The sequence below is a fragment of the Homarus americanus genome, unplaced genomic scaffold (assembly GCF_018991925.1).
Source record: "Homarus americanus isolate GMGI-L3 unplaced genomic scaffold, GMGI_Hamer_2.0 scaffold46577, whole genome shotgun sequence".
Taxonomy (NCBI): domain Eukaryota; kingdom Metazoa; phylum Arthropoda; class Malacostraca; order Decapoda; family Nephropidae; genus Homarus; species Homarus americanus.
This window is the reverse complement of record NW_024750770.1, coordinates 142,501-160,903: the sequence shown is the minus strand read 5'-3', so window position 1 is coordinate 160,903 and position 18,403 is coordinate 142,501. Positions and strand designations below refer to the sequence as shown.

Here is an 18,403-nt window from a genome sequence, read left to right as displayed (position 1 = left end):
GTGTGGTGGTGGTGGTGTGTGGTGGTGGTGGTGGTGGGTGTGTGGTGGTGGTGGTGGGTGTGTGTGTGGTGGTGATGGGTGCGTGGTGGGTGTGTGGTGGTGGTGGTGGGTGTGTGGTGGTGGTGGGTGTGTGGTGGTGATGGGTGCGTGGTGGTGGTGGGTGCGTGGTGGTGGTGGGTGCGTGGTGGTGGTGGTGCAAAACAAACCGTCACCCCACGTTCTTATAAATAGCGGCCACGGGGTTTGGTGCACACCTACTTACCACCACCGCTACCACCATCACCGCCACCACTACTGCCACCATTATTCCTACACCCACCACCATCACCACCGCCACTACTGCCACCATTATTCCTACACCCACCACCATCACCGTCTCTGTAACCCCTTGATCCCCACAAAACTAGGTTATATATTAAAGGTAATGTGTAAGTGAACATCCTATCTCCCTTGTACATGTCTTCTTAATTCATCCCTATATCTATTCATCATTCAGTTCCTTTATTTTTTATTCTTCTTTTTATACAAATTTTAAAACCCATTATTATTTACCGTGTGTTCCAACCTCTCACTTAACCTAACCTGACCTAACTTGACCTAAGCTAACCGAACTTAACCTCTCACTCAGCCTCTTCGTTTTTTACAATATTTCTTAATTGGGTCGTATGTATTGGCTCTGGCTACCCGCGGTCATATTAGTTTATTGTTCACACTTCATCTCGCCCTCTAATCTCCCTTCTTCTCGTAGTGATGTTTGACCTTCCCAGTGTTTACCTCGCCTTATCTGTTCCATGTTCCTTTATCCCTTACTTAAATCTTCCCCGCCGAGCACATGTAGTCACTCTCTTAACTCCTCTCACCGTTGCCATGGTCTTATTGCCTTGTGTTTATTTTAGTTTCTCTTGGAAGGTTGTGACACCGAGTTGGCACCACTACACGATGAGCATATACCACCAAGTTTCAACCTGTAAAATCAACACTCACGCACTTGCACACAAACTCAGATTCTGATTGATTAAATAGCCTGTCTATGTTTACATCTGTAATATACTCTGTACACGGTGGTATGTTCACAATAATCTTTGATATTCTTACCTCTGATCACCTCCCAACAGTAACAATAGAAACACTGTGAAGAACATGTAAGTTACTGAGGTTCTCTCCCGTAACTAACAACTACGAGAGGTTTACAGTAGGAATAGACGCGTTAAGGTGAGCAAGTTGGAAAAGAAGGATAAAGTTGGAGACACAGGACAAAGGAAATCAATTTGTCGTTGTTATAAATGGTTGAAGAATGATCGTGAGTCTACAGTGTGAACCTGACCAATTACCACCCCGTGTGGCACAACGCTTACATGTTTACCTCTCGGCAGTTTAGGGACACAGGTGAAGTCGGTCCAGGTTAACTTCGGCCGTATGAAAATTATTCGACGTGTGAGATATTATACACTGTGGTGGTCAACATGATATGCCTTCAATGTTTGTTTTTTATTCATACCAAATCTGTATAAATTATCACAAAAGATTTCAATAATAGGCTGGGCTCAATATCATTTATGTTTACCAAATACTAGTTAGGCCTAAAGTGACTTATGTATTAAGCATTTATCTTCATCACACAAGATCATAAAGTTACAAATTAACTCAGACATGCCGTCGGGGAGTGACCTAGGTTCGCTCACGGCAACAAACAGATGTTACCATTGTAGAGCACACGTGATAGAACACAAGAGGTAACTGGTTTAACCGCTTATCGTGTGCTGGTGTGACCTGTCACGCGCCCTTGGCTGAGCGTGACAGGTGTCATGGTCGACTTCGAGTGTACGAGTATCGTCACCTGGCGCACCACACACACACTGCCGCGAATTCTCGAAATCACATGAGGTTCCGTCGTGGTCTTGTGGTCGTGTTGAGGAGTGGCGGAACAAAGTGAGATAAACGCAAGAATTCTTCACACGCCTGTTAAGTGGAAAACCATTCTATAGCGTTAAAAATAAATATATGCTGTATGTTAATGACTTCTTAATGGACTAATAATATAAACGGAATATGTCTTGACCTTTATTTACGTGCGTCTCTCCCACCATTAAACTCCACTTGGGTACTTAAACTATACGCCGCTAAACACCAGAGGGTTCAAACGTCCAACTATAAATTCAGGTGAGACGAGAAGGTTGCTGGAACAAACTACGTGTCTGAACACAGTGGGTAAAGTGACACAGACAGACAGACAGACAGACAGAACCCCCCACTGTTATATCCTCCCAATGCATAGGTGATGGGGGTGGGGTGAGGGTGGGTTGGGTGGGGGTGGGTGGGGGTGGGGTGGGGGGTGGGTGGGTGGGGTGGGTGGGGTGTGGGGTGGGTTGGGGGTGGGATGGGGTGGGGTGAGGTAAGGTGAGGTGAGGTGAGGTGGGGTGGTAAAAACAAGGTACAATATAATCAACTGGGATTTAAAACAGGCCTAACACTCATCCCAGACTTTATTATCTACACACATTAATAAACACTCTATTTGTTTTTTCTTGCTCACTAAAGGTACAGGTGTTAAGCGAGTCAGCCGAGTGTGTTTTACTGTACAATTGTCTCGTCGTTACTAAGATGTCCACCAGCCTTCCTGCACAGCGCCTCAAACCTCACCACCATTCTCCCTCAAGATCCCGTTGGTCAGAAACACACACTATAACCGCATCAAGCAACACTATAACCGCATCAAGCAACACTATAACCGCATCAAAGCATCAAGCAACACTATAACCGCATCAAGCAACACTATAACCGCATCAAGCAACACTATAACCGCATCAAGCAACACTATAACCGCATCAAGTAACACTATAACCGCATCAAGCAACACTATAACCGCATCAAGCAACACTATAACCGCATCAAGCAACACTATAACCGCATCAAGCAACACTATAACCGCATCAAGCAACACTATAACCGCATCAAGCAACACTATAACCGCATCAAGCAACACTATAACCGCATCAAGCAACACTATAAACGCATCAAGCAACACTAACCGCATCAAGCAACACTATAACCGCATCAAACAACACTATAACCGCATCAAACAACACTATAACCGCATCAAGCAACACTATAACCGCATCAAGCAGCACTATCTCACAACACAGAAGTTATGACCTCATCTCATATACAACCACCACCACAACCCTCGCGTATAACCTTCCACCTCCTCCAGTGTGTATTGTATCTACCCACAACCGCACCTACAACACCTCTTATAACACGCTGAGGTTGTTTCTGTTTTCCTGTTCTTTACACATACCAGTTTATTCACTTTCCCTCTCACTGTTTACCGTTCTTCTCCTTTCCCTCCTCCTCCTCCTCCTCTGAGTCATAAAGGCAACACCATTCACGAAACATAAACAATAAAATAGCTATTATTTGGGTAATCTCATGTTGTTCCCAGTACCCGGATTACCTCATGTTGTTCCCAGTACCCGGGTATTATGGACGTTCGGGGACATATAGTGTCTGAGTTTATACGAACACGTAAGTAAATTCTTCTTTTAAATGAGGGAATAAATGTATGTAAGCAGTGACGTCATGAATAAATGTATGTAAGCAGTTACGTCATGAATAAATGTATGTAAACAGCGACGTCATGAATAAATGTATGTAAACAGTGACGTCATGAATAAATGTATGTAAACAGTGACGTCATCAACACTTACCAGAACTGCTTCCTCCAGTCGCTTCTTGTGTTCGCGCAGCGTTGACAAATCTCGATTCAATCTATCCAGGTCACGATCTGTACTGTGGCAACACTGCAAGGGAGGATGTTCAGATCTGTAACGAGAGAAAAATCCACTGAACTGCGAGATGTGACTGTAGGCTTTTTTCTCCTTAGTCTCATGAGGTAAGTGTTAAGTTGTGGTGGGCGAGTGACCACAACGCCCACCAACGAAAAAAAAATGTATATATTAATTTATTATTCTAGAAAAGGGAATAATCTTTATGGTCATGATGTTTAGTTTCTATTTATATTTTGTTATTGTGAAAAATCATCCCGGTGTGAGTGTACTAAAGCCTCTCCTTCAGCCACTTCTTCAGGGTCCTCTCCTTCAGTCACTCACCTGTAAGATTCTCGTCGTATCTCGGCCTTGAGTTTCTCTTGGGTGTTCCTGGCCTCCTGTAGCAGCCGCCGGTAGTCCTCGTCCCTCTCCCGGTCTACCCGCATCAAGTCGGATTCGTGGGTTCTCGTCAGCGCCTCCTTCTGTTGCGCCAGAGCCTCGCGTTTCTCGTCCTCCAGTCTGGAGAAGGTGTTGTGGGTAAGGACTGTGTTGTTTGGGTCATCTTTATCTCCTTAGCATCACCTAGTTTATGCGTCTCTCTTCTCTATCTGATAACCTCCTTCTCCCTACAATAGTCAAGTTTATTCCTTATTGTCTCCTATCCTTTATCAACCTCTCCCATCTCTTGTCCTTAATCTCCTCAACACACTCTCTCTCCCTTACAGTGTTCCTTTCTTTTTATCCCTCCCTATCCTTCCCCTTCCATCCGCCTCCCTCCTCTCTGCTTGTCCCTACATATCCCTCCCTATCCTTCCATCCCTATCCTTCCCCTTCCATCTGTCCGTTGCAGTGTTCACCTATTCTTCATGTCTCCAAGGAGTAACTCGGTCCTCCTGAGTTCGCCCTCCCTCAGGTGTCTCAGGTTGAGGTCGTGCGTGCGTCTTAGAGCCTTCCTGGCCACTGCCTCTTCCTCCAGCCTCGTGCGTGCCTCACTCAGTTCGCTCTGAAGCCTGGAACACAACATAGCACAAGTAAAATCTCTATGGTCTTAAAGGAGTCATTATCAGAGCGGCTTCTCTAATGGAACCCAGTCCTAATACACCCAAAATTAACCTAACCTAACCATACCATTACGACTAGGACCTTACCCTAATGGTCCTTTCACCTGAAGGGAGGGACTCAGCCCATCTTCGTAACCAATCGTAATGGTGAAGTAAGGAAGGTTATGTTGGAATCTCTAGTGCTGGGGCGTAGGGAAGTAACCATTATCAGTGTCAATGAAAACATTTATACCCCGCCGTGCCGTCAAGAAGGCATTTACTGTCTGTATGTCTGTTTGTTTGTCAGCAACATAACAAACTCATGGATGATGTCAACAACTTACAGCTTGGTATAAGGAAGTAGCCACATCACACCCCGACTTTATGTAAGTTTTGGAGAAGTTAAAGTCAAGACCAGGAGTAATGACTGGTCGTTTGGTCCCTATCTAAACAAAGACCCATTTATTGTGATCAATCTACTAAACTAAAAACTAATTTATGGAATAATATATTAAGATAATTATGATAATCATTAACAACGTAGTCACAAGTTCTCTAAATCATTACCTTGACATAGACGTGACAACAATGACAACAGAACGTAACGCTTTTGTCTTATTTAGGTTATTCCTTTGAAGTGACAGATGCTTCAACTTTAGGTTATCTAGACTGCCTGAACCGACAGCCTACACTGAGCCTTCAAGACATGACTGAACAAATATGCAGCTATGACTAAAGAGACATGCAGCCATGACTGACCTGACACTTGGAGATGCTTTATTTACCATGCAGCCATGACTGGTGTGACACTGGAACATGACTAAAGTGACACCTGGACAGTGCTAATGAGACAATGATCAACGTACCTTTCCTTCTCGACGCTGAGTCTGTTACACTCGGCCTGCAGGCGGTCCCTCTCGGAGTCGTACTTCTTGGTGAAGGTTCCCTCCCTCCTGAAGGTTGGCAGCGACACCCCACCCCATACTGAGCTCCTCTCTGGGGGTGACCTCGCAGACTCCTGGCGGGGAAGACTCCTGGTGGGCTCCCGGCTACGTCCACCAGGAGGCTCTCGAGGTTCCTTCTTCGGTATCAGCTGCCTATCCCAGGTCACGGACTTCGAGGTCTTGGCGTCGGTCTGCTTCCGGACCGTGTTGGTCCTGGGGGTTTTCGCCTGGGCTAATTTAGCTGGGGACGACCTCGGTGTTGATGGTTCTCGAGGAGTCTTCAGCACAGGTTTCAAGGGATTGTTCAGAGTCTCCTGTGTCTTAGTGGCTGTTCTCCAAGCGTTTACAAAAGTTCTCTTGGCATTGTTCTTTAAAGTTGTTATGGAAGAATTCTGATCATCAGTCTTTTTATTACTGCCTATTGGCTTGCTAGGTTTACTTGTTCTTGGAGAAATCTTAGCTACTGGTACAACAGAATCCTTATTGTTCTTATTTTCTGAAGCCAAAAGAACTTCAGGAGAATCTTTTAACGCTAATAGTTCTGGTACGTTGAGGTCAACAAAGAACTGGAGAGGTTCCATGAGACTGTCTCTTGGGGGCAGTTTGGGGACCGTACCCTCAGCGACCGCACCATCAGCGTCGCAGGATGGCTTCGTGATTTTGGCTGGAGGGGAACCGTCCAAGGTGAAGGTGCCCTCACGCTTGACGGTCACCTGAGAGGATGTGGGACTAGAGTCGTTTGATATGGCTAGGGTCAGTAGTTCCTCGCCACTTTTGCTGAATTCACTTATTTCCAGCTCCTGCTCTTCCGAGAGAGAGGCAACCTGACGGGGAACTCCTGCATCATATTCATATTTCTCATCAGGGAATTTCCTTGAATTATTAAGAGTCTGATTTAGACTATTTATCCTCTGGTCGGAGTCATTATTAACTTCAGGTACTGCTGTATCTGTGTGTCTCTCTAAGGTAGACAAACAAGGTTCATTGCTATCAGACTTTGTCACGTCTTCACCTTCTTTCTTCGTAGGACATGGCACTGTTGGCACCACGGCCTCAGCACTGACGTCACAGTTGGCACCGTCACCTGTATTAGCTGTGACTAACCCGGAGGAAGGCTGCATGAGGCTCAAGGACTCATCTGAGGCTCTGGCAGGTGGAGATTTCGGTATATTACTGTCTGGAGAGCTGACGTTACCTGTGTGGTCACTGGCATCAATATCGAGAGGTTCGTCACCCTCCTGTTCACTCTGGCTGTCAGGGGAAGGCGGCTCCACGTCACCCAGGATACTTAATTCTCCTTCAGGTGTTTCTTGATCACCTTTCCTGACCTTGTGATCGTGTTTATCCTTGTCTTCATCTTTCTTCTCTTCCGTCTGTGTTTCAATACTCGCCTTTCTCTTCTTTGAACTCTTTCTCAGGAGTTTCTTTATCGTCGAGGACACCACGTTATCATCTTTGCCCGCGTCTTCCCTCTGGCACGAGTCGACCAGCTGGGGCTCAAACACGCGTGTGTCTACTATGACGTCATTGTCGCCATCGTTGGGGGAGAACTTGACTCTCTTCTTCTTCCTCTCGAGAGTCTCAGAGTAAGACTTCTCGCGCTTCAGTTTTGGTATCCTGATGAAGGGGAGTGATCTCTTCTGTTCCTCCTTATCTTCTGTGTGTGACGTGGGATTTTCTTTCTCCTCCTTCTTTCCTTGACTGACCATCGTCATCGTCACCATCGACTCTCCAGATGCACGATACTGCGCACCATCGTCGGACGTAGGGAGGGTATTGGTTGTGTGGGGATCGTCGTCATCGTTGTCCGAGACTGTGGCAGAGATCGTGGCTTCGACAGTAGCATTATCGTAAGTCGCCATGACTGAAAAAAATAAGATCCATTATTAACCGAGGCTTGTGAACACACCCTCAACATATAAACAAGTGAAAGTGAAAGAAAATATCGATTCATAACTACAACAAACAACTTACATTTTTATTACATTTCTACACGATTCACCAACTCGGTTTTATTTCCCTGAACAAAATCTAAACATTACAGCCCATTATGCACCTTACCGAAAGTCACTGAGCAAATTTACAACTCAAATTCATCCAGTGGACCAATGCGCCACACAAACAACAACAACACGGTGGCGCCACAATAACGTGACCTATGAGAGCTTCTTAAATACGTATTAACTAAAACAGCCTCATTACCTAACAGCACATCAGGACTCTCAGTAACAGCACACCAAAACTCTCAGTAACAGCACAGGACTCTCAGTTACAGCACAGGACTCTCGGTAACAGCACAGACCTCAGTTACAGCTCCCCCAGTAACAGCACAGGACTCTCAGTAACAGCACAGGACTCTCAGTAACAGCACAGGACTCTCAGTAACAGCACAGGACTCTCAGTAACAGCACAGGACTCTCAGTAACAGCACAAGACTCTCAGTAACAGCACAGGACTCTCAGTAACAGCACAGGACTCTCAGTAACAGCACAGGACTCTCAGTAACAGCACAGGACTCTCAGTAACAGCACAAGACTCTCAGTAACAGCACAAGACTCTCAGTAACAGCACAGGACTCTCAGTAACAGCACAAGACTCTCAGTAACAGCACACCGACCTAGACTCTGCTGTGAGTGGTCCAGGCTTCTATAAAACGGATCTCACAATTATTACAGTAAATTTGTCGTCACTTTCCTAACTGTTGATGAAATGGTCAGGTGGTGGGGAGGAGGAGTGGTTAGGTGGTGAGGAGGAGGGGTTAGGTGGTGAGGAGGAGGGTTAGGTGGTGAGGAGGAGGGTTAGGTGGTGAGGAGGAGGTTAGGTGGTGAGGAGGAGGGGTTAGGTGGTGAGGAGGAGGGAGTTGGGTAGGTGGTGAGGAGGAGGAGGAGGGGTTAGGTGGTGATAAGGATGAGGAAGACGAGGAGAAGGGGTCAAGTGGTGAAAAGGAGGAGGAGGAGGAGGAAGAGGAGGAAGGGGAGGAGGGGTCAGGTGGTGAAGAGGAGGAGGAATCATTGCGTGGAATGGATTGCTGCTGTGGTGTGTGGGCATTTACAAGTGTGTGTGTGTGTGTGTGTGTGTGTGTGTGTGTGTCATGGGGCGTGGTGGCATGTGGGAGAGTGGTAGTAGCATGTTGGGGCGTGTGGTAGTAGCATGGGGGAGGTGGTGGTGGTGTGAAAAGGACGTGGAAGTGGAATGTGGAGGCGTAATGTTGGCGTATGAGTCGTGGTTGTGGCGGTGTTACAAGATAAGTAACACTGTGTTCAGCGTGGTCCCCTTGAGTCACACACACCTCAACACACTACATCACCTCTTAAGCAACACCCCCCCCAACCCCCCCAACCCCATACTGAGGAGTTGCAAGCGATCAACACTGCTGGCCGCTTCAACAAGATTCTTTTTACAGCAACAAATCAGGAACTTGGCAATCATAACGTTTATATATTTTCTTTGTTTTCTTTTGTCATTTTCACTTTCATTTCTTATCTTTTTTTCCATTTTTATTTCCATCTCTTTCGTGTTGGAGTAAGTTTCAAGTGGTCTTCATGGAGTAAGTTTCAAGTGGTCTTCGTTCACTTTAAGAATATAAATAAAAGTTAAGTTATGGTGACTATAAAAAGGGGAGGTGTCGCGCGTACAGCAAGGGGAGGTGTCGCGCGTACAGCAAGGGGAGGTGTCGCGCGTACAGCAAGGGGAGGTGTCGCGCGTACAGCAAGGGGAGGTGTCGCACGTACAGCAGGGGAGGGTGTCGCACGTACAGCAGAGGAGGTGTCGCACGTACAGCAAGGGAAGGTGTCGCACGTACAGCAGGGAGGTGTCACGTACAGCAAGGGAAGGTGTCGCACGTACAGCAAGGGGGGTGTCGCACGTACAGCAGGAAGGTGTCGCACGTACAGCAAGGGGAGGTGTCGCACGTACAGCAAGGGGAGGTGTCGCACGTACAGCAAGGGGAGGTGTCGCACGTACAGCAAGGGGAGGTGTCGCACGTACAGCAAGGGGAGGTGTCGCACGTACAACAGGAAAAAACGAGTGTTCTTTTGTTATTTCCAACCCGTATCTAATATAATACAAAATAGCATAATACCGTGTTGGCGGCCCTTTAACCCCGAGGGCTCCTAGGCACGTGGGTACTCTGCCTGATGGGAGCTACCAGAGTGTCCTATGGTCATTCTAATTTCACTTTTATTGTTTCATTTCACTTGAGACAACCTACACCTAACCTAATCTAACCTAACCAACGCGTCCCTCTCACCAGGATCAAGGTCACGTTAGACTGAGTCCTTCTATCCCAATTGAATGATCGTCACACCAACTCTCACCACACTTTAGCATAGACACACCTTATCGTCAGTCCTCAGCCCACAGCAAAGTGGATTGATCTGCAATTGAGGTGACACAAACTCTTGTACTAGCACGAGCTTTCAACAGTGTCTGGAGTTCGCAATAACGACATGGTGATAGGAGCTATGTACGCCAGTCGAACGTTCGCCAACCATCTGTCAGCTGACGTATAACTATTTTACGGTGTGAGGAAAAATATATTGTACAGGAACAGCCGTGACTACATCAGAGGCGGTGTAGAGAGGAAGTAGTCATGACAAGTGTTGAGGCTTTACTGGAGCTACGACCTGTCAAGATGTCCGTGTGATCGTTACAGTAGAGAGAGTGTGGGAAGGTGTGTGGGAGAGAGGGGAGGGTGTGTGGGAGTGGGGAAGGTGTGTGGGAGAGGTGGGAAGGAGTGTGGGGAGAGACGGGGAAGGTGTGTGGGAGAGGGGAGGGTGTGTGGGAGAGGCGGGAGGGTGTGTGGGAGAGATGGGAGGATGTGTGGGAGTGGGGAAGGTGTGTGGGAGAGGTGGGAAGGAGTGACTGTGACTGTGGAGGAAAAGGGAGAACCTAAAAGGGTGGTGTATGGAACAGTCTCATATCCATGTAACTGTACAAATAAACGATAGATTCTTACTCTCTTTTCTGGTTTCGATTTCCTTGGCCGGTAACAAATGGACAGCAAGAAGAGAATGGGAAATACTGTGCTAGCCTGATCGACTTTTAACCTTCCTTCTCCATCAGATCCTCCCCCCCCACTTCCACGTCCCTTCCAAGAGCCTCTACCTCCACCCCTGGCCTCTACCTCAACAGCAATTTAGGCTTATCAGCTCAAGGTTCCCGTAAATCTCTGGTGATATTATCGTCTCCTCCATTCTCCTCTGGCGGTGGATGCCAGGGGCGTCGCCGGCGTATATCACATCAGATAACAGATGGTTTTTCCCCCTTATTGGTATCTCTCTGTTATTTCGGTCTCATGATGGCAACCAAGAGGTATCTGAACGAGGCCTTGTATATCGTTCCCCCGCAGTCATTCCTTATACACGCAGCCATACCTTATACACGCAGCCATACCTTACACACGCAGCCATACCTTATACACGCAGCCATACCTTATACACGCAGCCATACCTTATACACGCAGCCATACCTTATACACGCAGCCATACCTTATACACGCAGCCATACCTTATACACGCAGCCATACCTTATACCTACCCTCAAATGTCTATATCCCCACGTCGATACAAACACCAGCGATTATAATACCTAGGTAACCAAGTCCTATGGCCGTGCTAACAAGATCACACAGTCCAAGTCTCAAGCCGCAAAGTAAACACAGACACACCCCACACTCCACCCCACAGTAACCCCACACTCCACCCCACAGTAACCCCACACTCCACCCCACAGCAACCCCACACTCCACCCCACAGTAACCCCACACTCCACCCCACAGTAACCCCACACTCCACCCCACAGTAACCCCACACTCACACCTGCTCTCATTCCCTCAACAACACACTCACTCCCACCTCATCATACACTCACACTTGAACTCCCACATAGATCCGAGTCCCTGATTCACCAAACGTCCCGACGGTCATCTATCATAGTAAATAAAAACACTAACTACATCGGCAAGGAAAATATAGCCACTATACCCCCCCACACACACATACTATATCCAAACAACATTAATGACTCCACACACCTCAATCCACCACTACCTCTTCTCACACCATTTTAACCTTTACTGAACTATCCTGGTGGCTGAGATACTCCCTTTGGTTAGTGTGGCCTCGTGTTAAGAGAAACCTTCTTACTCTCTTGGCTGTGATTCATCTCACATCTCCTTGGGCTCATTGTATCACTTAAATCAATTGCTTTATTGCCTTTTTTTTATTCGTGTTATCACTTTTAAATATTTTTTCTCTTTTTTTTTTCAATGTAATAACAACCACACAAATATATTCTAAATATTTTCTTTGACCTTGCATCTACCTAACTATTTTCTAATGCTTAAGTTTGATATTTAAAACACACACACGAACGCTCTCACTCCAGCACGCTCTCACTCCAGCACGCTCTCACTCCAGCACGCTCTCACTCCAGCACGCTCTCACTCCAGCGCGCTCTCACTCCAGCACGCTCTCACTCCAGCACGCTCTCACTCTGGTTAGCTGTGTCCCTCTACCCTACACAATACTTACATGTTGTTAATAATATATGTTCTATTGTTTATAAGCTAACATGTTAATATAGAACATCGTAAAGGAGAATTCAATGAGCCATCAGATACAGTATAGGTAGAAAAGGTTCTTAATTACTGTAAAACACAAAGGTAACATACTTAACCACGCTACGCCCACACACGAAAAAGGTCACAAATACGAGACCCAAGCAAGGTGTGTGTGTGTGTGTGTGTGTGTGTGTGTGTGTGTGTGTGTGTGTGTGTCGTAGTCCTGAGAGACATTTCCGGCAATAAGGATGAATTAATTGGCCGCCTAGATGACTAATTGCTCCCCAGAGGTCACACAGGTCAACAAGGTCAACCCTGAGATGATCATTACAGGGACTCTAGGCATGGCAGTGAAGCTAGAGAACGCGTGGAATGACGATCAAGGGAAGAAACGGCATAAAATTGAATGTTTGTCGTGTACAACAACAACAACAACAACAACAACAACAACAACAACAACAACAACAACAACAACAACAACAACAACAACAACAACAACAACAACAACAACAACAACAACAACAACAACAACAACAACAACAGCAACAACAACAACAACAACAACAACAACAACAAATAAACAAACAAATAACAACAACAACAACAACAACAACAACAACAAATAAACAACAACAAATAAATAAATAACAACAACAACAACAACAACAAATAAACAACAAATACTAAACAACAACAACAACAACAACAAATAAATAAATAACAACAAACAAACAACAACAACAACAACAACAACAACAACAACAACAACAACAACAACAACAACAACAACAACAACAACAACAACAACAACAACAACAACAACAACAACAACAACAACAACAACAACAACAACAATAATAATAATAATGACAATAATAATGACAATAATAATGACAATAATAATAACAATAATAACAATAATAAATAATAATGACAAAATATTTTAATTAAATTAGTATTAATATGTTAAATAAACGACTATGTTATATATAAGTCACACATATATAAGACAACTCACTGCTAAATTGTTGGTACTGTATTGTACACCTCACTGCACTATGTACTGTGTGTGTGATAGCTTAAAAAAGTGCCCTGTCAGTATCTTTACGGAGGGGTCTGATAAATTCTAAAATGAACACTGTGACTCCTGTTGTCTCGATAGGGTTGTCAAAATGCTTCCTCCGTTGTGTCATATTATTTCACACATAATCGTAAAGATACTTTTTGGGGGGAGCGAGTTGTGTAGTAGTGGCCGTCCTAGACAAGAACAAACACCTGACACAAAGATAGACTTAACGAGCCAAAGTGTCGCTGTTCTCTAATACTCTGAGTGAGAAAGCAAACACTGGCCAGGACGTCGAAATCGATTGTATAGTTTATAATAATCTTACTATGGTATAAAGGACAAGTAGTGGTAGGTTCAACGTACAGTACATACACCGTCCCCCAACTTGAACAAAATATGAGTAGAGTTTGAATTGTTCGCCACATTTCACCTTCCTAGTCCAAAAAGTGCCTCAGATATCACCCGGACAAGCAAGAAAGGTGATACCTGAGTAACCAGAGCACACACACACACACACCCCTCACCCTTTCCGATCCCATATCCCAGGAACACGGTCGGTACCAGGCAACAAAATGGAAGGGGGAGTAGGGGGGAGGGCTGGGGGGAGTAGGGGGGAGGGCTGGGGGGAGTAGGGGGGAGGGCTGGGGGGAAGAGGGCGAAGGGGTGGGGGGAGGAGGGGGAGGGGGGGGGTGAAGAGGGCGGGAGGAACAACAACTCATCGTGGGAATTGTCAAGTAGCGACGACAAGAAGCAGGAAGTCATTTCACTGGTACATAAATTCCTTTGTAAACAAAGCGATAAAATTACGAATGTAACCTTAGCTTCATTCCAACAATTAAGTAAAAAAAACGTCATGTTAATTAATCTTATAAAATATAAATTACTAGATTACTATTTATAGCAGTTAACAATAAACGTACAGTAGCTAAAACAACTATCTGTGCAGGTCGGGGTCGATATGCGCCGAAATTTTACGTGAGTAGTGACAACCCTCATATACCAAAATTTATCGTCCATGGTCTCATATTGTTTCCCACAAAGTATGCACAGGTAGTTGTTTGAGCTACTGTACGGTAGATAATTTCAAGGAACATGAGAATTTCGACCCGTTCAACCCACCATAGTCTAACACACACACACACACACACGGGCTAACCAAGTAATGAACGTCGCCACACTCGTCTTGGACATTCACCAAGATGTGACTCAGAAACTTTCCTCCAAACTCAACCACACTGAATCTGGCTCAAACATCGCTGGCCGACTCTAACATATAGTGTGCACGTCGCTAATATAAGTAACAACATAACGTAATCGAGGCTGATGAAAAATAATCTTCAAACCTCATCCTCAAAATAGTTCGTTTCTTATACGTGAAGATTTGTCTCATTTTTCCAACAACAATAACCATAGGCGATACACTTAGAGAAACAAACAATACAGGGTACACTATGTGACCTCCTTGGCCAAGAAGTACGAGCCAGTATTGGCCTTGGAGCACAAGTGGAGGCCAGAACGAGCCTCGACCAGGGTGCGGACACTCACGAGGTTCTTACCGTGAACATTTCTTATAACTGCAGATGGAAAAAAACAAATCTGGGTTGTGTCCACAACTAAGGTGGCGTCAATGTGAATAAATTAATAGTGACTTTACTCCCCACTCGACCTGGGTGTAGCAGTGGCAGCCACTCGACCTGGGTGTAGGGGTGGCAGCCACTGACCTGGGTGCAGGGGCAGGCAGCCACTGACCTGGGTGTAGGGGTAGCAGCCACTGACCTGGGTGTAAGGGGTAAGGTGCCACTGACCTGGGTAGGGTGCAGCAGCTACTGACCTGGTAGGGCAGCTACTCGACCTGGGTGTAGGGGGTGGCAGCCACTCGACCTGGGTGTAGGGGGTGGCAGCCACTCGACCTGGGTGTAGGGGTGGCAGCCACTCGACGTAAGAACCATGTTCAACTTGGAGGTTCATACGCTACAAGCCGTGTTCATGTCTGTGTTCATATCTAAGCATCGATAAATGCTCAATGAATTACGTTCCGCTGTATAAATAACTGTATATATATATCGTCGACACCCGCTGATCAGTGTAACCCTTTACCTGTACAGTACTACGAGGTGCAGCGGCCAGAGGTCCCAGAGTGCGCTGGTTTGACCCCCTAGCACCCCCTGTCCGCCCACCTCACAGAACTTTTGGGGGGGGGGGGGGTGTACCTATTTACAGCTGAAGAAGTGAAGGTGGTTCGTGTAATGTCCCTAGTGGACCATCTGGCCTACGGGACCCATTATCACCCATATTATAACTAGTGTGGCCCACAGCCAAGTGGAAACGGTACTCGCCTCCTGTAAATAAACACCCAACATTATAGGTGGAGAAGTAAAGGTGGTTGAGCACAGTGCAGAACACGGTCTGTGGCTGCCAAATTCTTAGTATTCAATGCCTGTATAATCACTGCCCCCACAGGCAGCCACGCCAATGAAATATATTGTTTTTATTTATTATCATTATTTATTACTAATTTACCTTCAAGATTTCCATTAATTTGATTAAAATTTGTCGATTCAATTTTAGTCATCGTGCCCACATATACAGACACAAATGAGGGAACATATTGATACTTTAAGTACACGATATTACTTGTTTGTTGACCACAGATGAGATAATACTCAAAAAGTTTGGCTGAGTTCAGGTGCCGGGACAACTGGGTGTCGAAACACTTCAGATGCTTTATCATTAGTTCTTTATGTTAATTCACTTATCTATTTGCAAAACCAAAGCCCCGTTGACTAGATCATTTGTTTAAGTTGAGATTGGTTTTACTGTTGTTTACACGTGGCTCTAACACAAACAAACCTGCATCATGTGGAGGATACATAAATATAAGCAAACCCTGATGGTGCTTCAGCTGGCCCAGACCCGCGTACCATCCCACCCACTATGACCCCCACCCACCCACTATGACCACCACCCTCCCACTATGACCACCACCCACCCACTATGACCACCACCCTCCCACTATGACCACCACCCACCCACTATGACCACCACCCCCTTACCCACTATGACCACCATCCCCATCCACTATGACCACCACCCACCCACTATGACCACACCTGACCACCACCTCCACTCCACCCACTATGACCACCACCCACCCACTATGCACCACCCACCACTATGACACCACTTCCACCACCCACCCACCCCACCCACCTGAGACCACCCACCTGACCCACCACCCACTCCTGTGCCACCACTGAGCCCCCACCCACTATGACCACCACCCACCCACTATGACCACCACCCACCCACTGCATACCACCCACACACCACTACTGTACCACCCACCCACCCACCCACCCACCACCCACCCACTGACCACCACCCACCCACTATGACCACCATCCCACCCACTACTTGATACCACCCTCCCCACCTCCCCACCCACCCTATGACCACCACCCTCCACTACCACCACCCCTCCACTATGACCACCACCCACCACTACTGTTCCCACCCTCCACACCAGCCACCACCTCCTGTGACCACCCACCCACCCACCCACTGATGACCACCACCCACCCACTATGACCACCACCCCTCCCACCTGACCACCACCCTCCACTACCCACCACCCACCACCCTCCCACTATGACCACCACCCTCCCTATTACCACCACCCCACTATGATACCACCCACCCACTATGACCACCACCCTCCCACTATGATACCCACCCACCCACCTCCCTACCCTGACCACCACCCTCCCACTATGATACCACCACCCTCCCACTATGACCACCACCCACTCCCCACTATGACCACCACCCACCCACTATGACCACCACCCACCCTGTACCACCCACCCACCTATGACCACCACCCTCCCACTACTGACCACCACCCACCCACTGCAGGCCTACCTCCCACTGCAATACCACCACCCACTATGACCACCACCCTCCACACTGACCACCACCCCACCCCTGATACACCCACCCACTATGACCACCCACCCACCCTCCACCACCCACCCACTATGATCCCACCCACCACCCACCACTGCACCCCTCCCACCACCCACCCACTATGACCACCACCCACCCACTGCCTCCACTATGACCACCACCCTCCTGACCACCACCACCACCACCCACCCCCTATGACCACCACCCACCCCTGTACCACACACTGTATTACCACCCACCCACTGCCCACCCCTGACCCACACCCACTATGACCACCACCCCTCCCACACACCACCCCACCCCACACACACCCACCCTATTACCACCCACCACACAATACCACCCACCACTACCAGCCACCACCCCTCCACCCACACCACCCACTATTTCACCCTCCCTATGACCACCACCCACCCCACTATGACCACCACCCACTACTTGACCACCACCCCACCCTCCACTGTGACCACCCACCCCACTATGACCACCACACACCCACTATACCACCCACCCACCATGACCACCCCTCCACCCCACCACCCTCCCACTATGACCACCACCCACCCACTATGACCACCACCCACCCACTCCACCACCCCTCCACTATGACCACCACCCTATGACCACCACCCCTCACTACTTGATACCACCCACCACCACCCACCCACTATGACCACCACCCACCCCTCCCTCCCACTATGACCACCACCCACCCACTATGACCACCACCCTCCCCTACCACCACCCACCACTCCCTGCCACCACCCTCCCACTATGACCCCACCCACCACTATGAGCCACCCACACCCACTATGACCACCACCCACTGATACCACCCCACCCCTCCCTACCCACCCACCCCTACCAGACCACCACACCTCCACACCCCACCCTGTACCACCTCCACCCCTCCACCCACCTACCCACCCACTGTCGTCCCACCCACCTATGCCACCACACCCACTATGACACCACCCACACCCCAATGACCACCACCCACCCACTATGACCACCACCCACCCACTATGACCACCACCCTCCCACTATGACCACCACCC

The 18,403-nt window shown here is 47.6% G+C and overlaps 1 protein-coding gene across 12 annotated transcripts in view; it reads right to left on the bottom strand.

Annotated features, from left to right (window-relative positions):
- LOC121854184 overlaps positions 1–18,403 on the bottom strand; it is a 246,229-nt gene that overhangs the window by 220,440 nt on the left and 7,386 nt on the right. For all 12 annotated transcript variants that reach the window (XR_006086504.1, XR_006086503.1, XM_042348653.1 and 9 more), the window contains exons 2-5: positions 5,674–7,615; positions 4,625–4,777; positions 4,110–4,286; positions 3,708–3,822 (exon numbers count right to left, since the gene is read on the bottom strand). Coding sequence is in view for 10 of the 12 variants with exons in the window: in XM_042348653.1 (XP_042204587.1) it covers positions 3,708–3,822; positions 4,110–4,286; positions 4,625–4,777; positions 5,674–7,613 (2,385 nt within the window). In the remaining 2 variants the exon portion in view is untranslated. The remainder of the gene's footprint in view (positions 1–3,707; positions 3,823–4,109; positions 4,287–4,624; positions 4,778–5,673; positions 7,616–18,403) is intronic.